Source organism: Sinocyclocheilus rhinocerous, unplaced genomic scaffold (assembly GCF_001515625.1).
Source record: "Sinocyclocheilus rhinocerous isolate Xijiao unplaced genomic scaffold, SAMN03320098_v1.1 scaffold72, whole genome shotgun sequence".
Taxonomy (NCBI): domain Eukaryota; kingdom Metazoa; phylum Chordata; class Actinopteri; order Cypriniformes; family Cyprinidae; genus Sinocyclocheilus; species Sinocyclocheilus rhinocerous.
This window is the reverse complement of record NW_015628351.1, coordinates 4,887,504-4,909,214: the sequence shown is the minus strand read 5'-3', so window position 1 is coordinate 4,909,214 and position 21,711 is coordinate 4,887,504. Positions and strand designations below refer to the sequence as shown.

The 21,711-nt window shown below is 36.3% G+C and overlaps 1 protein-coding gene across 1 annotated transcript; it reads left to right on the top strand.

The window, feature by feature from the left end:
- Window positions 1-5,873: 5,873 nt before the first annotated feature.
- LOC107737660 (rho-related GTP-binding protein Rho6-like) lies at window positions 5,874-15,069 on the top strand. The gene is made up of 5 exons (XM_016549251.1): window positions 5,874-6,173; window positions 6,529-6,616; window positions 12,960-13,069; window positions 13,570-13,704; window positions 13,796-15,069. The coding sequence occupies exons 1-5, from the start codon at window positions 6,054-6,056 to the stop codon at window positions 14,039-14,041; spliced, it is 699 nt and encodes a 232-aa protein (XP_016404737.1). The 5' UTR covers window positions 5,874-6,053; the 3' UTR covers window positions 14,042-15,069.
- The last annotated feature ends 6,642 nt before the right edge of the window (window positions 15,070-21,711 follow it).

The following is a 21,711-nucleotide window of genomic DNA, read 5'->3' as shown; positions in this document are numbered from 1 at the left end:
GGATTATTATTCAACACATTACAATTCAACCTGACTGCCAGAGAAAGAGTAAGAGAGAGGGAGAGATACTAAGAGAGAAACAGATAGGGCATTATGTGAGATGAATGACAATCAAGTGAAATGGATGACCAGATCTTTTTGCACAAATGGATTCAATATTCAATGAACAAATACCAAAGTCAAATTCACTCTCATATTGATGAAATTCTTAAAGGAACCGTTTACCCAAAAATTTTAATTTTGCTGAAAATGTACTCACCCTCAGGCCATCCAAGATGTAGATGAGTTTGTTTCTTCATCGAAACAGATCTGGAGAAATTTAGCATTACATCACTTGCTCACCAATGGATCCTCTGCAGTGAATGGGTGCCGTCAGAATGAGAGTCCAAACAGCTGAGAAAAACATCACAATAATCCACAAGTAATCCACACAACTCCAGTCTAACAATTAGCATATTGTCAAGTGAAAAATTCCATGTTTGTAATAAACAAATCAAGATACGATGCTTTTAACTTCAAACCATTGCATCTGGCAAAAATAAAAAAAAGTCCATCATCCATAATATTGCTTTCTTCAGTGAAAAAGCTCTCTCGTTTACAAGCACCGTTTACAAGCAAAAACAGTCCAAAACAGTTCTAAAGAAATATGTTGGTGAATTTAATAGGTGCCCGGTCTTTTTCACAAGAGGAAGCGTTATTATGGATTTGTATTTTGGCCAGAAGTTATGGTTTTAAGTTAAAACACCTTAATGATGGATTTGTTTCTTACAAACACACTACATTACATTTACATTTAGTCATTTAGCAGACACTTTCATCCAAAGCAATTTACAAATGAGGACAATAGAAGCAATCAAAACCAACAAATGAGCAACAATATGTAAGTGCTGTGACAAGTCTCGGTTAGCCTATTGCAGTACACGTAGCAAGGTTTTTTTTATAATAAATGAAAAGAAAACAAGTAGATAGAATGGAAAAAAGAATAAGGAACGCTACTGTTAAAGTTTTTTTTTTAATAAAAATAAAACAAGTACCAACAAATGAGCAACAATATGTAAGTGCTGTGACAAGTCTCGGTTAGCCTATTGCAGTACACGTAGCAAGGTTTTTTTTATAATAAATGAAAAGAAAACAAGTAGATAGAATGGAAAAAAGAATAAGGAACGCTACTGTTAAAGGGTCTTTTTTAATAAAAATAAAACAAGTTAAAATAATAGAAAGAATAGAGAATGCTAGTGTTGGAGTGTCGTTTTTTATGATAAATAAAAAGAAAACAAGTAGACAGAATAGAAAAAGAATATGGGAACGCTAGTGTTAGAGGCTCTTTTTTTAAGAAAACAAGTAGTTAGAATAGAAATAGAACATGGACTGGAGTGGTGTGGATTGTTTTAATCACAAAGCTGTTGGATTCTGACGGCACCCATTCACTGCAAAGGATCCATTGGCGAGCAAGTGATGTAATGCTGAACTTCTCCAAATCTTTTCCAATGAACAAACTAACTCATCTACATGGCCTGAGGGTAAGCTCATTTTCATTTTTGGGTAAACTATTACTTTAAGCATTACTACTAAATAGACTTGTCTATGGATATGAGACGGTCTAAGAACAGTCATTTTCCTCCAGTTTGCAGAATATGCTCGATGCTTCTCCCCAGCTGAGATGTCATTGCTGTGTTTCCTGTCTCAGTTTGGGGAAGACCAGACCATCTGTCTCTGTCTGGCCTGGGCCACCACTCTAGAACACTCTTGTAAACATACACATGCTGCCACACTGTGCTTTTGCGGAGTGGAATACATTCAGAAATCACATTTACAGAAATATATGATGGGAAGGTAAAGTGTACTATTAAACTAGAACACTATACTATTTCTATAGTTGGTCTAAAATGGGTCCATTCCCCTTAATTCCCCTTAGTTATTTTCCTGTTTTAGCTTTTATGACTGTTTGTACCCTTGTCTGTTAGTCTAAATATATTATTTGTTTTATAAGCAGAGAGAGACAGACCGAGAGAGAGAGAGGGCTGAGCTATACAAAGGAACCAGAGATAGTTACATAATCATTTCTCTCCTAAGGGCTTTAGCACAAAGGGTCTCAAAATAAATGGAACAGTCTGTGTGAACACATTCTCTGAAACGCTGCCCTGAGTGAACCAAATGTATCATTATAGCCGGTTACAATCTTCGTATCATGTAATTAGCGTCTATGTGCAGGGGACGGGCTTTAATTACAGTCAGATGCGTCCACAACACACACACAATGTGATCAGTTTATGGATTTATTGGGTGCGCAGCTTTGGGCTCGTTCGATTACGCTCTCATTTGTCAGGGCCAAACAAATGAGGAAATACCAGGAAACAGAGTCAAACTGTTACTCAACAAGCAGTCAATAATTTGTCAGAGGTTATCAGTCTTTTACACAACTCACGCTCAATAAAGCTCAACAGAAGTGTGGCCGTATATCCACCTGTTTCGGTCATTGAGTCAGAGGAGAAGGTGAATATGGGCTCTTGATGTCACACTTTGAAGTCTTTCTCTATGCGACAGCTATGAATTTGAATAATTCCAATTTATGGAAAAATCTTTTTTTTAAAGTGGTCACTTTAGTATAATCTTTTATTAAATTAAATTAGGAACAAGAGAAATTTTATGTTTCTCAAATATTGCATAACACGTGTGAGTAAGCCTTTTGTCAGGTGATGTCTGTACAACACTGTAAGTCAAACATTTAAAATGTCATTCAGAGAATAAAGTGGTTCTTTTGGTAAAGCCAATAGGCTATAGAGTTCTTTAATGCCACTTTTAGGGTCAGTTGTAACATTTTACTTGCTTAAGATAATTTATTTAAAATGTCCTCAGAGAATGAATTGGTCATTATGAACACTTAACAGACAAATGTGGCTTTTTATGACATATAATGGTGGTTTAGCTTATTTTGTTCACAAGATTTACAACAAAAGTAAAAATAAATCAAATAAAAATAAATTTTTAAAAATAAAATAAAACATATTTTAAAAGGTCAGAATCTGCTTATGACATTTTTCCACCAAAAAGTGTACAGACATTTTGCTCACACTTTGCATCAGCGTTCATGTTGTTGTTGTTGTTGAAGGTATTTAGTATTTTTCATAATATAACTGATTGGGTAATGTTAAGCTTATATTAATAAGCTACATGCATCATTATTTTGTGCAGCACTTTGTATTTAGAGTAGCGAATGCACTGCAAGCACCGTTTACAAGCAAAAACAGTCCAAAACAGTTCTAAAGAAATATGTTGGTGAATTTAATAGGTGCCCGGTCTTTTTCACAAGAGGAAGCGTTATTATGGATTTGTATTTTGGCCAGAAGTTATGGTTTTAAGTTAAAACACCTTAATGATGGATTTGTTTCTTACAAACACACTACATTACATTTACATTTAGTCATTTAGCAGACACTTTCATCCAAAGCAACTTACAAATGAGGACAATAGAAGCAATCAAAACCAACAAATGAGCAACAATATGTAAGTGCTGTGACAAGTCTCGGTTAGCCTATTGCAGTACACGTAGCAAGGTTTTTTTTATAATAAATGAAAAGAAAACAAGTAGATAGAATGGAAAAAAGAATAAGGAACGCTACTGTTAAAGGGTCTTTTTTAATAAAAATAAAACAAGTTAAAATAATAGAAAGAATAGAGAATGCTAGTGTTGGAGTGTCGTTTTTTATGATAAATAAAAAGAAAACAAGTAGACAGAATAGAAAAAGAATATGGGAACGCTAGTGTTAGAGGCTCTTTTTTTAAGAAAACAAGTAGTTAGAATAGAAATAGAACATGGACTGGAGTGGTGTGGATTGTTTTAATCACAAAGCTGTTGGATTCTGACGGCACCCATTCACTGCAAAGGATCCATTGGCGAGCAAGTGATGTAATGCTGAACTTCTCCAAATCTTTTCCAATGAACAAACTAACTCATCTACATGGCCTGAGGGTAAGCTCATTTTCATTTTTGGGTAAACTATTACTTTAAGCATTACTACTAAATAGACTTGTCTATGGATATGAGACGGTCTAAGAACAGTCATTTTCCTCCAGTTTGCAGAATATGCTCGATGCTTCTCCCCAGCTGAGATGTCATTGCTGTGTTTCCTGTCTCAGTTTGGGGAAGACCAGACCATCTGTCTCTGTCTGGCCTGGGCCACCACTCTAGAACACTCTTGTAAACATACACATGCTGCCACACTGTGCTTTTGCGGAGTGGAATACATTCAGAAATCACATTTACAGAAATATATGATGGGAAGGTAAAGTGTACTATTAAACTAGAACACTATACTATTTCTATAGTTGGTCTAAAATGGGTCCATTCCTCTTAATTCCCCTTAGTTCTTTTCCTGTTTTAGCTTTTATGACTGTTTGTACCCTTGTCTGCTAGTCTAAATATATTATTTGTTTTATAAGCAGAGAGAGACAGACCGAGAGAGAGAGAGGCCTGAGCTATACAAAGGAACCAGAGATAGTTACATAATCATTTCTCTCCTAAGGGCTTTAGCACAAAGGGTCTCAAAATAAATGGAACAGTCTGTGTGAACACATTCTCTGAAACGCTGCCCTGAGTGAACCAAATGTATCATTATAGCCGGTTACAATCTTCGTATCATGTAATTAGCGTCTATGTGCAGGGGACGGGCTTTAATTACAGTCAGATGCGTCCACAACACACACACAATGTGATCAGTTTATGGATTTATTGGGTGCGCAGCTTTGGGCTCGTTCGATTACGCTCTCATTTGTCAGGGCCAAACAAATGAGGAAATACCAGGAAACAGAGTCAAACTGTTACTCAACAAGCAGTCAATAATTTGTCAGAGGTTATCAGTCTTTTACACAACTCACGCTCAATAAAGCTCAACAGAAGTGTGGCCGTATATCCACCTGTTTCGGTCATTGAGTCAGAGGAGAAGGTGAATATGGGCTCTTGATGTCACACTTTGAAGTCTTTCTCTATGCGACAGCTATGAATTTGAATAATTCCAATTTATGGAAAAATCTTTTTTTTAAAGTGGTCACTTTAGTATAATCTTTTATTAAATTAAATTAGGAACAAGAGAAATTTTATGTTTCTCAAATATTGCATAACACGTGTGAGTAAGCCTTTTGTCAGGTGATGTCTGTACAACACTGTAAGTCAAACATTTAAAATGTCATTCAGAGAATAAAGTGGTTCTTTTGGTAAAGCCAATAGGCTATAGAGTTCTTTAATGCCACTTTTAGGGTCAGTTGTAACATTTTACTTGCTTAAGATAATTTATTTAAAATGTCCTCAGAGAATGAATTGGTCATTATGAACACTTAACAGACAAATGTGGCTTTTTATGACATATAATGGTGGTTTAGCTTATTTTGTTCACAAGATTTACAACAAAAGTAAAAATAAATCAAATAAAAATAAATTTTTAAAAATAAAATAAAACATATTTTAAAAGGTCAGAATCTGCTTATGACATTTTTCCACCAAAAAGTGTACAGACATTTTGCTCACACTTTGCATCAGCGTTCATGTTGTTGTTGTTGTTGAAGGTATTTAGTATTTTTCATAATATAACTGATTGGGTAATGTTAAGCTTATATTAATAAGCTACATGCATCATTATTTTGTGCAGCACTTTGTATTTAGAGTAGCGAATGCACTGATAACGCGTAAAGCGTTTGAGACGTTCTCTTTTATAGGAATTTTTCCCCCTCAACTTTTATTAATCTCACGTCTATGATGTCATGTTCACACCTTGCGTGGAAACTTTCTTTTCAAACCCCCCATAAGGTTCGTTTACCATCGCTAGCATTTAAATCGGCTAAATCAATGTGCAGACTGGGTGGGCGCATTTCGGGGGCAGTGGAACTCGAGCGCGAGCAGGAGAGCGCGGCGCTGATTGGACAGCAGAGCTGTATAAATTGCCGCAGTGCCGTATTTCTCTCTTTCGTGGAGATTTAGTCCAAACTTCAATGCGGTCTGAACAAACTGCCCAGGGCCGTCATACGAGAGAGCAGTCGCGCACAGGACCGTCTTATTTACAATGAAGGAGAGAAGAATCAGCCAGCCTTTGGTAATGCGTTGTAAACTGGTTTTAGTAGGAGACGTGCAGTGCGGGAAAACCGCAATGTTGCAAGTCTTAGCCAAAGACTGTTATCCTGAGGTATGTCCTGCTCTCTCACGTATTCACTGAGCGGCTATTGATGTATGTGTTCGCTAGTAAAGCACTTGGATGCTTGCTTATGTCATTATGCAACCATATACTGTGACTATTACGCACTGCGTTTGATTATCCTGTATATTCATACATCATACATCAAGGTGATACTTAATGCATCTTTCTCATGTGAGTTGTTGTGCACGTGTTGACGCTGGGGAAAAAACGACGCTTTTGCAACAAACCAACGCAACCTATGATATATACTGAAACTAAATAACGTTTTAAACGAAATTAAGTGTTTTTATGGAAATGTTAAGTCACTAAATAACGGCTTTTATTTCGTTTCCCCCACACACAGACATACGTCCCAACAGTGTTTGAGAACTACACAGCTGGACTGGAATTAGAGGAGCAGCGCGTGGAGCTCAGTTTATGGGACACGTCAGGTGAGAGAGAGACTGACCGACTAACAGCTGTACAGCGGTGATACTGCTTTATGTAACAGAGCATTTAAACTGATGAACACATTTGCACTCAGTCAATTTTGCTAATTAATACAGTTTCACACACTTTAAATATCATTAAATGGACTCAGAAATTAAAATTCTGTCATCATACTCGTTCCTGTATGACTTTCTTATGTGGAACACAAAAGAAAATGTTTTGAAAATGTCCCAGTGTTTGTTTTCCATATGAGTTACATGTTATTATTACCTTGTACAAAATCAGAGGTACAACGGCTCTGACCAACATTTAGTACTAGTAGTTTTAGTCACCTATTGGCCTGAATACATGTGATTTGTTCACTACTTGCTTCCACTTCATAGTGAAGCTGTTTATGTTTGTTTCATTCATTTTCATGCATACAGTGAAAGCAAATTAAGTGTTCGTCAAATAGGCTCTTATTCTTTCCAATAGTACTAGTAGTTTAAGTCATCTATATTGGCCTGAGTGGGGTCCAATGTTGTTTTGGACCCTGTTTACTTTCACTGTAAGGACTAAAATGAATAAAACAAGCATAAACAAACAGCTTCACTGTGAAGTGGAATGTAAATGTTCGCCAGAGCAGTTGTAGCTCTGATTTTGTACAATCTGAAATTAATAACATAACTCATATAACTCACATCAATATATATCAAATATATACTCATTGTAGTAACCTGTGTACCTGATCAATTATTTATTTCCCTTGTGATATTGTGATATCTGAATTGTGTCTTCAATGCATCATATGTTGCATTACGATTTTCAGATATACAAAATGATTGTTTATCATTTAAAGTAGATTAGGAATAGATTTGGATTTATCTTTACTATGTTTTGTTAGAATTATTTACAAATGCATTAGCTTTTGTCCATTCTCAGCTGTTGTGTTGACTGTTATTGGGCTAGTAGGTCAGTCAGACGTTACAGGAAAGACACACCATCAGCACCTGAGCCCTAAGTCAGGGAACACAAGCTGACATGTGTGAGGCTGCTGTAAGTGGGTGAGAGGGTCTGGCAGTCCCAACACCTGAGACCAATCCCCAAGCGTCAGACGCTGGCGGCGTGCCGTCTTTACCTTCTGTCTGCCTCTGGATCAGACGAGATAGACAACTGGCTATTAAAATATTCAGGGCAGTGCAGGACAGCACAAGGTTTTGGCATGTTTTGGAATGTCTCATTGTGGCACACAAAGCCTTTTCAATGACATAGGTGGCTTTTTAGAGATACTGTTTTTCTCTTTTTTTGAAAAAGATTACACAGATCAGCTCCTGTTCCAGTGCCTGTGGTTTTGTCTTTCAGATTGATTTGGTTAGGGAATGTTTGCATGTGTATCTGATTGAGAGTCTCATTAAGATTAGCCTAGTAGTAGAAAGCCGTGGTTCAATGACTGATAGCTGAAGCTCTCTTACTTTCTTATCTAGTAAAAAGACATGGAATGTTCTACTGATAGTCTCATTTATTTAGTCTATGTTTGGATTCATGGCGTTTTAAGAGTAAGAAGACATCTCTTAAAGGGATAGTTCACCCAAACAATGTACAGACAAAAATAGTTAGATTTCTCTCCTGAAAATTATTATTACTGTTCTCATACCAATTATGTACCAAACCGTCCCATCTTTCCTTCAGTCTAAATCATTATCTTTGTAAACTCTGTCGGTTTCACTTGATTTGGAAGGATATTTCTTTTTTAAAGTACATCATGCCCTTTCCAAATGCCCTTATTTTATAACTGATATTTCCACCTAGATTAATCTTTGCAATTGTGTATAGGTTTAATATTTTTAAATCCCAGCTGCTGTCATATTGCATGCCAAGTGAAAGCTGGGTTCTTCAGGGTCATGTTGCATAGCACGTTGTGTAACGTATCAGTCAGTGATGCTTGATGAATCTGAGTCTATGTTAATTGTCATGCCTGACTGCTTGACTGAGTGCCTACTTGCTGGATGAGTGGATGGGATGTTGCTTTTCTCTAATAGGTTTTCTCTAATAGATTTTTCACCTGTGGAAACTAAGACATTTTGCTAGCAAAATAGAATATTTCAGCCTTTGTTTCAAAATTGAACTTATAAATTTGTTTACATTAGAGATTTACTACTTTTTTGCAGCTCATACAACACATTTTTATTAGAGCCTGACCGATATGGGTTTTTTTGGGAGCCGATACCGATATTAGGGAGTAAAAAAAAGGGCCGATATCGATATATCGGCTGATATTCTTTGTGTATATTGTAGTTAGGGATGCACCGATACCACTTTTTCCAGTACTCGCCCGATACCGATACTTTTATTTTTGGTACTTGCCGATACCGAGTACCGATACCAATATTTTTATTGCATTTGTAAATTTTTCCAGTATCGGGCCCGATACCGATACCAGTATCGGTATCGGTGCATCCCTAATTGTAGTACAGTACAAGTCACATTCGTGTGTCCAAACTTTTGACTGGTCATATATATAGAATACAGTATATACATAAACAGAATATATATACATAAACACATTTTTTGCAATGATCACTCAAATGTGGTGATCAAACACTTATAATTACGTGACAAAGATATGAGGGGGTATTTCAATGGTATTCCATACACTTAAGCTTTAAAGTGTTTCATTCAGGTCGCCAGTAGCAAACAATGGAGCGTGCTCTGCTGGACAAACTACGTAATTACACCATTTACAAGCATTTTATTTGCGTTTTATGTTCTGTAAAAAAAAATTCATATCGGTGGCATATTAGCCGATACGATATATCTGCGACAGGCTCATATCAGCCGATAAAATCGGCAAAACGATAAATCGGTCGGGCTCTAATTTTTATATGCACAGTTGATTATTAATTATTGCTCTGTTTCTGCTTTTGAACTACTACTACTACTACTAATAATAATAATAATAATAATAGTAATAATAAAATAATTTGAATATTAAAAATATTATTAAATGAATTATTATACATTATAATAATATTTATATTAATATGTAATATTATAACCAACCAAATGCCTAGAACATCATCTGTGCATGTGATAACTGGTGAATTAACTCTTAAGCAAAGAGGACTTCCTGTCTATGCTCGGTTTAGCTCGAGGTATTTCCTGCTGTGCATCTTATCTAAACACACTGCCTTATTGTGAAACGTTAAAAACACTTCAATGGAATTTCCCAGTCATACTGACCTAGAACAGAGAAACAACAGTAGAAAAACTTAAATGTTAAATAACCCCGGACACGCAATCCAGATCAGAGGTAAAAACCGTAACTGTGAGAGAAAATACATTTTTATCATGTATAACAGCTTACTCAGAATCTTGCATGGAAGATCAGCGCTTGAGAAGCCAATCAAACAGCTCCCATCTATTCCCTCATTAAGCCAGTTAGGCGTTGTTAATTGTGCACAGCCTCGTTAGGTGACAACGCGCAGGAGGAACACTGGCAGAGCGCTAGATGCTCGTGCACCCACATGCAAACACTCATCAGCATACGTGAACAAACACACTCTAATCACGACTAATTATAGAAGCTTTAATTGAATTTGCTCATCTGGCTCTCGCTGCTTCAGGCATCTCTTCACACACTCTCCAGATCAAAGACCAGACGGGCATGAGAGGCTGCGACTGAGCCTTTGACGGGCCTGGTGTGGCCCACTCCTGTAGCTCTTATCATTAGAAATCTGATTCAAGAGGAATATACAGTTTTTATAATTTGTTTTTCAAACAGTAGCTACGGTCAGGTGTCAAGAGCAATTGCTACCTAGTATAACAGATACAGGGAGATGTCTTACTATTGAGTTTTACAGTACATCTGAAAAGATCCATGACCCCTCACACAGAGGATCTACAATTGAAATATTTTTATGTCAAAAATAATACATGTAATTAAAAACTAAAACATTTTTTACAAAAGATATAAAAATGTATAACTGGTTTTAAATACATTAAAGGGGTCATATGATGCGATTTCAAGTTTTCCTTTCTCTTTGGAGTGTTACAAGCTGTTCGTGAATAGATAAGATCCCTAAAGTTGCAAAGACTAAAGTCGCAAACCCAAAGAGATATTCTTTATAAAAGTTAAGACTGGTCCACGCCCTCCTAAAACGCCTCGTTTAAACACGCCCCACATGCCAATCACAACGCATTGGATAGCTGGCCAATCAGAGCACACCTCGTTTTTCAGACCGATGAGTTTTGTAAAAATCGACGCGTTTCAGAAAGGCAGGGCATAGAGGAGAAACAATAATGTACAGTATGTGGAAAATAATGTGTTTTTTTAACCTTAAACCGCATAAACACATTTCATTACACCAAATACACAAAATAATGTTCTTTTTAGCAACATCATATGACCCCTTTAATAAAGACATTTATTTATCAGAGCTGGGTAGATTACTTACAAATTGTAGTCCATTACATATTACAGATTACATGATGTAAACTGTAGGTAGTAATGCAATCTAGATTACTTTTAGATTACATTTTTATCAAACTTGTTTTAAATGTACCATTAAACATACCATATTGATATAATAAAAGCAAAGAGAAAGAAAATATATTCCATGTTTTGATGTCAACTTCATAAAATGCATTAAACATTACATTAGTGAGTTGATAGAGTGAATAGTGAATTGATAAAAACCTAATAATTAAATTCAACTCATAAAAATGTAAAATAAAAGCATTTTAAAACACTTGAATACTTAAAAATGTAAATACTGTTTTTGTTTACCTGCATGTCAGTGTGACCATTAACCAACATCAGAGAACTGTAAACATGCGAATGTGTTGTTAAATTATTGAAATATTGACTTCTGTGATATTTCAACAAATATTTTATTTTAAGGGGTGACAAAAATGAGAATCCCTGCATTAAACGCATATTAATAAACATGAAAACAATGACACGCCCAAAGTCTTCCAGGTTTGAAATATTTTTGTCCAGACTTCCAGAATCAATAAATTGTGAATAATTTACTGCCACTGTGTGAATATGCAATCATGTAATCCATAAAAAGTAACGATAATCTGATTACAAACATTTTAAAATGTAATATACTCTAATTACAAGTACTACATTACTGAGATTAGGGCGGTGCAAAAAATCGAATGCGATTTTCATGCACATCTCATCAGTAAAGCCACTTCTGGTGATTAGTAGTAAATCTCCAGCACGTGCTTTCAGATGGAGCGGCATTTACTACACAGAGCCGTAGTTCACTGACAAGCTACACAAAATCGGCAATGAATCGCCTGCGATTTTGAACGCGATTTTGTGTAGCTTGTCAGTGATCTACGGCTCTGTGTAGTAAATGCCGCTTCATCTGAAAGCACGTGCTGGAGATTTACTACTAATCACCAGAAGTGGCTTTACTGACGAGATTCGCATGAAAATCGCATTAGATTTTTTGCCCAGCCCTAACTGAGATTACATCCAGATTACATATAATCAGTTACTACCCAGCACTGTTAATAATATAATATAATATAATATAATATTCATAGTGACAGGCAGCCATACATTCATCAATAGTCTTTTGTTGGAAAATGGTGGTATATGGTTATTGGTTTATGATTTTCATTCCATTTTTACTCATGCTTCAGTTGAACTAAACATCATCTCGTTTGCAAACTAATTAATATGACAATGGTGACACATTTAAAGCAGTTAAATCAGAATTAATTTGCTACAATGGCCTTACTGTTGAGACCTGTACTGTCTAGTGTGTATAAATAGTGGTATCAGGGTTGTCTGTAGATTCATTGTTTTGTCTCATCATATCTCTCCTCTCTTTCTGCTGATAAGCCATATATTCTCTGTCTAAACGTAGTGAGCTGAGTCACTGTCTACATATACAGCAGTAGTACGTGACTCAGAGAGGCTCACACAACACCCAACATCTGAGCTGAAAGTCGATACTTATAAGCACAAATATTGGGTGAAATGCGCCTTTAATGGACTTGCTTTATTTTCTATCGACATAGAGCCATAGTATGAGAGTGTTTATGTGCACATCCTTCAATGCTGTTGCCGTAGTTACGGAATGAGATGAGGTTTGGTGTGTGCGGGGGACAAGACCTCCTCGGCAACTCATTCCGTCAATAAAGGAATCTCCAAGAGTCGCCCACACACATGCACACACCTATTACGAGAACTGCCATACGAACGCTATTTACATTACTCAGCCATTGTCAATTCCCCCTCATAGCATTTGATCTTCCATATTCAGCTGCATTCACTCCTCTATCACAAGCATCTTACTTGACGCCAAGTTTCCATTATTAATGTTTGTCATGTGTTTGCTCCTGCAGGTTCACCGTATTATGATAATGTCAGACCTCTCTGCTACAGTGATGCAGATGCTGTTCTGCTCTGCTTTGATATAAGTCGTCCTGAGACTGTCGAAAACTCTCTGAAAAAGGTGAGAGACATTTTATGACTTCTTCAATTCTATTAATCTTTTTTTTAACTTGTTTTCCAGTTAAAATATCCTTAAAATAGACGATTTTACTTAAGAAACAACACTGCATAAAATACTAAGACTTTTCAGAAAATGCATCTTTAATTAGTGTATTTTGTCTCATTGCACAGACAATTTCCCCCCCACTTGTTTTAAGTATAAACAAGTTAAAAACAAATAAAAAAATGAAAGTGAAATAAGACAAAATACACTCATAATAAATATATAAGCTGTCAAAACAAATCTTAAAGGGATAATTCAACCAAAAATTTACATTCTGTCAACATTTACTCACCCTCATGTCATTCCAAACCTGTATGACTTACTTCTTTTGTTGAAAATAAAATATATATTTTTAAATAATTTTTTGGGGTGATCTATCCCATATTGTTGCTTCTCAAGTAAAAAATACTCATTAAGAATATGATTTCTGCAGTATATTAACAGCTCTCTCCCTGCAGTGGAAAGCCGAAATCATGGATTTCTGCCCCAGTACTCGAATAATCCTAGTCGGCTGCAAGACAGACCTGAGAACAGATGTTTGCACACTGATGGAGCTGTCCAATCAGAGACTGACGCCCATCTCCCATGAGCAGGTCAGTCAATCGCACCCTCCCTATGTAAACTAGACTCCTCGTCTCTCTTTTTCCATCTCTGACTGCATTCAGTCTATCTTTCTGTATGTAGGGCACCTTGCTGGCGAAGCAGGTAGGAGCAGAGGTGTACCTGGAGTGCTCTGCATTCACATCGGAGAAGAGCATCCACAGCGTGTTCCGCTCAGCGGCACTAACATGCCTTAACAAACTGCAGCCTCCCATAAAGCAAAGCCCCACTCGCCGGCTGTCCAAACGCCTCCTTCACTTGCCCAGCAAAGCGGAGCTCCTGACCTCCTCCTTCAGCAAGGAGAGAACCAAGAGCTGTTCCATCATGTGAGCTCCATGTGCACCACTCCAATTCCAGAAAAAAAAAACGTATTTTTCGCTCTTCGAAAAGGTTGTTTGGGGGGGGAACACTCCCCCAAACAACAACACTCATGTTGTTCTTCTTCCATTCTGACACCCCACCTGCAAACACACTCATCACAACGACAAAGAGCTGCTGCCATTGTTTAAGGTTTTCGGCTGTTACACATCCTCTTTACCAGCCTTTACATGAACTGCATTTTGTATCAATGATCAATCAATCAGCCGAAGAAGGAAATGTAGTGAATACTGGACACTGTCGGATATTTTTATGGGTAGTTAGCGTGGGAATGTGGGTTGAGCTGTGAACGTAATTTCATATTTAAAGGAAGAGGATGTGTTACACAGTACGCACTTTAGTGAACATGGATGTGATTGTTAAATGGAAAGTGAGAGGATGATTGAATACGGGTTGGCATTAGTTACTGTTTCAATACAGAATTATGCTTTGCTTGTATTAGCTGGCACTGATCTACAATGTGAGAACTCATGCAAGCATGAGGGGAGGAGCCAAACAAGATTTTATGTCCTCCTGAAAAGGTGAACAGTGTTATAAATCTGCTAGATGAAGCATCCAATCACATTGGTACATCCAGATGTATTGGACATGCTGACACACTCTTTCACTCTCTCTCTCTATCTCTACTGTAGTCCTTCATGCGCTTTCTGCCCCTAGAGAACAGGTCATAAATCTCAGCCAATGAGGAGAAGCCCAGCATCGCCCGGGCCATTTCTCAATATAGAGCAGGAGTTATTGCCACAAAGACCCCTTCCAGATGTTCCAACCATTCTTTTTTAGAAAATGAGATCTTTCACTGAAGTAATTTTAGAGATGGACTGGAAAGGTCATGGGGGATTACTAAGGGACACTGCAGTCCACCAAAACTGATCAATGTTGCATAAGCGAGAAGATAATTTGAATGTTCCAGTTGACTTTCCTTTTACAGTAATCTGCCACAACACCTAATTCTCAAAAGGCCTGTAAAGAACTGATTCTCTTGTTATGTGGTAAAGTTACTGGTTATAATTGAGGCTGGACATTAGATTGCATTATAATTTCAGTGATTCTCATGCATTTGGTCGGATCACTGTCACAGAGGACTCTCCTCTCATCCTAAGCCTCATTCTGGTAATCTCAGTCTTAAATCCCACAACCCCTGGTTGTGTAATGCTTAATCATAAAACAACTAAATCCTCACTTTAGGCTTATAAATGGCCAAGTAGAAATGAACTGAGAAGTCAGACGAGACAGCATTACGAAGAATCTGACCTCAGAATAACTTCCAACTCAAGTAGTTCATCAAATTTAATACGATCAAAGAAATGGTTTGGGGAATATTTTACACAACCATTCAAAAGTGTGGGGTCAGTACAAGCTACAGCTGAAAATTCAGCTTTGCCATCACAGGAATAAATTACATTTTAGAAAACAGTTATTTTAAACTGTAATAATATTTCACAATATTCCCGTTTTACTGTTTTATGCAGATCTAACAGGTTATTAAGCATGAAATCTGATATTTTTTTTTTATTAAAAAGATGGGCAATTTTCACTAATTTAATCCAAAATGTTGTAGCACTGGATATTGTGAAAACCGCACATTCAGTAAAATCTAAATTTCCATAGTCACCGTCTAGAGAAATGAGAATGAAAATACTGTATATAAACTGGTCTTGCCTTAACCACACATTTGTACAACGTTGTTATTATTATATCATTGACTTTGTAAATTCTCACTCTAGTTCATCTGAAAGAAACTTTAGGAGGTTGTTCATCACTTCATGCAATTCTACACCGTTGCTTAGCAACAGACAAGTCAGTTAAGCTGGACTACATGTCCGAAAACCACTCGAGAGAAGTGGAGAGAGAGAAACGGTGTAAACAAAGTGAAAATAAGGACAAGTTTTCTCACTGTAGCATAACAAATGGCTTTTTCATGGCTATAGTTTATAGTTTGAAACATGAATCATCTTACAGGCCATCATCTTGATATGAATTTGTTACTGTTGTCTGGTTTAGTAGCACTCTTATATGTTATATGTTTGATGTGGTGGATCTCCACAATCTTCCTTTTGTTACTGCGGTCTGGACGTACATATGTTGTGCATAATCAGTTTCGTACAGCCCTTTAAATGAAGTCTGTGAAGCAAACAAATTCAGAACAGACTGTATGATTGTGTGTGCAATGTAACTGTAACTTATTAATAGTTGATTATTGCTGGTTCTGTTTTATTCTTTAGTTTCAGACAATCTATTTTATATTGAATATTGTTTATTGATTATTTCCCTTGTCTCTGATGTCATGTGTCACTCTTAAATTAATTAAAACCTGGATTTGGTCAATAAATTGTGTGAAGGTTTTCTTTTTAGTGCCAGCACTCATTACGAGAAAATACCTAATCTAAAAACATTTTGCATTGTTATAACCCTTTTACATGTTAAGACTTGCAGATCCAGTGGCAGTCCACAATATAATGAGAAAACTAACATGTCTAAAGAATCTGTATATACATTTAACATAAAAATGAAAAAATAAAATAAATAAAAATGTTTCCCAGCATTCTCTATAAAATAAACTGCACAACCATTAAAAAAACTGGAAAAGTCATGGAAATTCATTAGTCAGAAAGAGTGGGAACCCTGTATCTTAAATCAGGAGAGATTTCATATCAGATAAACATCTTTATATGACAGACTCTCAAATTACCGGTTTATTCACATGGCACTCAAAACTAGGCCAACAGGTCTAAGAAAAACCAGGAGTAAATCATGTGATTCTGCAGGAATGGTATGCAATGAAACAGCGTAATACTGAATAATAAAGAGGCAGAGACAATAAAAAGATTTCCTGTATGCATCTGCACCTATAACAGAACTTAATTCTGTAACTTAACTTAGTAAGCGCAGTACACAAAGCCAACAAGCAGGCAAGACTATAGAATATATGGTGAAATTGTTGAGCTTTAACTAACTAAATAAATAAATATCCCTTGAAAATTTTAGATCCATCGATTTTCTTTATAAATCTATCTAGTCTACATCCAGTTTCTAAAGCTTGCACATCAAACAGGCTTTCTCAATTGCATCACATACCAATAGGGCAAACTCTGTTACTGATCTTTGCAAGTCCCTACACTATTCATCTGTTCACAAACCTCCATATTATTCTACATCTGGTTCTCAATTGTGGTAGACCAACAGTTGGGTTATAGGTCTACTCTGGGGGAAAAAATCAATTGCAAGTAACCATTTAAAGAGGTATAGTTCAGACAACAAAAACAAATAAGCAATCAGCTTCAAACAATCATTAAAGGAATAGTTCACCCAAAAATGAAAATTAGCCCATGATTTACTCACCCTCAAGCCATTCTATGTATATCTCTATGTATATGACTTACTTCTTTCAGATAAATACAATCGGAGTTAAATTAAAAATGTCCTGGCTCCTCTAAGCCTTATAATGGCAGTAAATGAGATTTTAAAGTGCATCCATCCATCCATCATAGAAAACACTCCACATGGCTCTGGGGGTTAATAAAGACCTTCTGAAGTGAAGCGATGTGTTTGTGTAAGAAAAATATCCGTATTTAAAACTTTATAAACTGTAATCTCTAGCTTCCGCTAATTGTCGTACACACGTTCACGAGAGAATGGTGTTCCAGCGGATGAAGTAGGATGTAGTTGTAGCATAAGCTCCGGTGAGAATATGCTAGTCTCGCGAGAACCAAGTTTTGTTTACAGCAAAGGAAAACCAGTCTCCTCTTGGCTTATATCGACATTTTTCTTTACAAATCTTCATTTTGTACTTCTAATTCTAATTCCAGATTCCATCAAAAATATCTTCATATGTGTTTTCCGAAGATGAACGAAGGTCTTACGGGTTTGAAACGACATGAGGGCGAGTGATTAATGACAGAATTTTCATTTTTAGGTGAACTAACCCTTTAAGGTGTCCTTGTTACAGTGTAATTATACATTTAAGTACTGAGTAATATTAATTAATTACATGTACTTACTATATGGTTAGGGTTAGGATTAGGGTTTGGTTTAGGGTTACTTGCATGTAATTATGCTTATTTTATGTTATTATTCTTATTTTAATTATGTTATTATATGATCACTTATGGAGCGTGCATTTATATTACTCAGTACTTAAATGTATAATTACACTGTAACAAGGACACCTTCAAATAAAGTGTTACCCCACACCATGTTCAGCTCTTTAATTTAATGCATTAGATCAAGACGACCTTGACCAGTCACAGCTTGAAGCATGGCTTTCAAAGGAAATTTCTAAAAAGAAAAGAAAAAAAGAAAAGATAAAACCTGGATAAAACAGTAGAGTCTGTTAAACATGATTTTAGAAGGATAAATCCAGCATCAGAGAGGGAATGCTTAGCGAAAGAGCTCCAGCATCCAGCTGCTTGAAGTCTTCTCCACCCAAACAGTCCCTCTCTCCTCTCTAAGGCCCTATGGTGTCAAGTAAGGGAATGACAGAATGCCGGCTCATTACCAATGCCTCACATTCAACAGACAGAAACCTAGTGAGAGAAACTGGGGAGAATTCAGTAAAGGAGGGAATGAAATGATGGGGGGAGACTTATTCTCTCCAATTACTGAAGAGCTGCAGTCTGCCATAGAGATACGCACACAAACACACACACACAGAGCCATCAAACCAGCCACTGTGACTCCAGCGCTAACAATGCCATAGATCGTCTAGAACTGCTGAAACAATGTGAGATCATAATGACAGGAGAAAACACGAATGTGTTCAGTATGCGAGTTCAGACCTTCAAATGTGGTGTCTACTCTCTTATGCGCCTTTTCTGCTTGTGTTATTCACCTTCTCATACTTGCATTATCAGAGGAATGTTGTTTTAAGGTTCAAAACAGAATTTCAGTGCTGTTTCAAATCAAAATGCTCAGTAAAACCTTGTTGAATCAGTCAGGGTGACTGACTGTTCACTGGAGCAGATAGCATGTCACACACACACACACACACAAGAACAAGAACAAGCTGGCCTCGTGGCCTCAGGAGAAATGAATGTACATAATCAGCATATTAAATGTATTCAGATATTAGCATAAACAATGTGAAACCTCTCAACTCACATCATACATTTCTGATTTATATTACACGTCCTTTTTAGAGATGCATGATACATGCAGCATATTGGTTTTCAGATCTTTTCATGTATCAGTATCAGACAATACTGAATATACATCAGATTATTTGGAATATTTTATTGCTAATTTTCACATTTCAATTACCTTTGTCATCATTCAATGCTCACTTGATGAAGGGATTCAAACTTTTTGTTAGTCAAACCTATTTGATGCTAAATAATTAAAATATATCTACCCTTAAAGATTTAGTTAACATTTCAAAAACAAAACAAAATAAAATAAAATAAAAAGTTTGGAAAACTCTCTCTCTCAAAAAAAAAATCAGTCAATTTCAAGAACGTCAACTGTTTTTCTCCATAAAATGAAAGTAAATGGGGTCCAAAACCACATTGGACCATCTGCTGTTGTGTTCTGCCAAAGAAATAAAATCATATTTGCAACAAAATTTGTTGATATTAATACTAGTGTTGCGAGACTCTTGCACAGCTGATTTCTGCTGCGTTGGAAACAGAACAAAACAACCGCACACATGTGCCCTCATAGGAGCATACCTCTCACACTGCCATGGGCTTTTTCTTGCCAACGGGGTCCCTAAGGCTGCCCTAAACCCCATGAGATTCACCCAACCCCCACTATCACTCACTCTTACACATATGTACAGTGTGTCACAGTGAACCCCTGAGGTATGCTGATAATGAATGAGCATATTTGGCTGTTTAATTAGCCAACCGTGGTTTTATGGCATCTGGGTCTCTGGGCCATAGAGAAGTGTGGGTTTTGTTTGGACCGGTCAGGATGGCCATACATGTCTGGACTTTAAAGTAGCACAGGGTTTTTGCTGGTTACAGCAGAAAATGTAGTTTGAAGAACAATGTTTTAGTGTAAAAATACCCGACCTATTTTAAAGGCTACAAATTGTCTGGATGTCCCATGTTTGAGCTCAGGTGCTTGACACAATGTTATACAAGTTAAATGTACAAATTAACTAATCCTATAAAATATGGTCTGCAAAAGCTATTTTATGAAGATAAGATATGCTGTATGTGTTAATCTGGATATGGTAATAAAGAGATTTATGTCTCTTAAGGACACATTTTAACATATGGAGTCCAGTTGGGTGTGAAACTGTAAATAACTAATTAGGTCAGGGTGCATTACACATGCAGTAGCGCCCACAATCACAGCAGGGTGGGGCAACTTCCCCAAATGCTTGTATATGCTGCAATATCATGCAGATATTAGTAACTTGTTTATTACATACAAAAAAAAGAAAAACTGCGTCTTGAAACAATCTTTTCCTGTTAAACCAGGAAACAAACAATGATATACAACAATGAAGCCTGATTGCAATTCCATGTGTATAATATGCTATCAATCAAGTATCACAGCAACCGACAATATGCCAGACAATGAACTGATGATTAAAGATATATTTTAAGAAAACTGCTTCCATAGCTTATCACTATCAGCATGAGCACTAAAGACTTCAAAGTTAGAGATTTGAGAGAATTTGGAGCAGCTCCAGACTGATACAGACTAAAGCAATGGTCTACAACAGGGGGTCCGAGGTGGGATTGCAGGGGGTCTGCCGATTACTGCTTGAAAAACTGAATTAATATATAAAAAATACATAGAAAACCAAAAATACAATATTATGAAATATTATTAATATATGTCATTTTCAAACATAATAAAATTAATTGATTTTATTTAACACTCCAAAGAGAAAGGAAAACTTGAAATCGCATCATATGACCCCTTTAAATATATTTAGCATAATTAAATTGTTTAAAATTATTTAAAATTACTTTTCCATAATATTTTATTATTAAATGGAACCAGAAATTGAAACCAGAAAAGAGAAATTTCTTACGATTCACAACACTAAATGTAGTAATGAAATATTCCAAATATAATAAAATTAATTTAATAATAATTATTAAAAATATATTTTTTTACATTTATCACATTCTCAAATATTAGTATTTAAATTATATTATTGTCACACCCCTGTGGACTGTTGATTGTAGTTTCTCCCTCTGTGTCCTTATTTGGTTGTTCCTGTTCTCATTATTAGTTAATCACCTCATTGTGCTTACCTGTCTGCCCCTCGTTATCTGCCCTATATCAGTTCCTGTCTCTTGTATTCTAGTTTGTCGGTTATTGTTGATGTCTACTCTACCCTTTGTGCTATGTGTGATTACCCTGTCTGGATTACCTGTTGTCTATTTATTAAATATTATTGTATTGGTCATCTTCGTCGTCCTGACTGATCTCTAGAACACCCTGCCCGTGACTATTATATTAAAGTATACTGTATGTATCTCCTATATTAAATGTATTTAGTACAATTCAATTATTTTTCCATAATATTTTATTAAATGGAATCGAATCGAATCGGAACCAGAACTGGAAAATTTCTTACGATTCCCAACCCTAAACCTTGGCATCAATACAAAGTGTGTAAATACATTAAAATTAACATTATTATCCACCAAGGGATCCAAAGA

What these genes read in the sequence shown, in the direction of transcription:
- LOC107737660 (XM_016549251.1), top strand. Translation starts at nt 6,054, where the DNA reads ATGAAGGAGAGAAGAATCAGCCAGCCTTTGGTAATGCGTTGTAAACTG. An exon ending in CAGTTTATGGGACACGTCAG is followed by an intron (nt 6,617 to 12,959) that starts GTGAGAGAGAGA and finishes TTGCTCCTGCAG; the next exon opens with GTTCACCGTATTATGATAAT. An exon ending in TCGAAAACTCTCTGAAAAAG is followed by an intron (nt 13,070 to 13,569) that starts GTGAGAGACATT and finishes CTCTCCCTGCAG; the next exon opens with TGGAAAGCCGAAATCATGGA.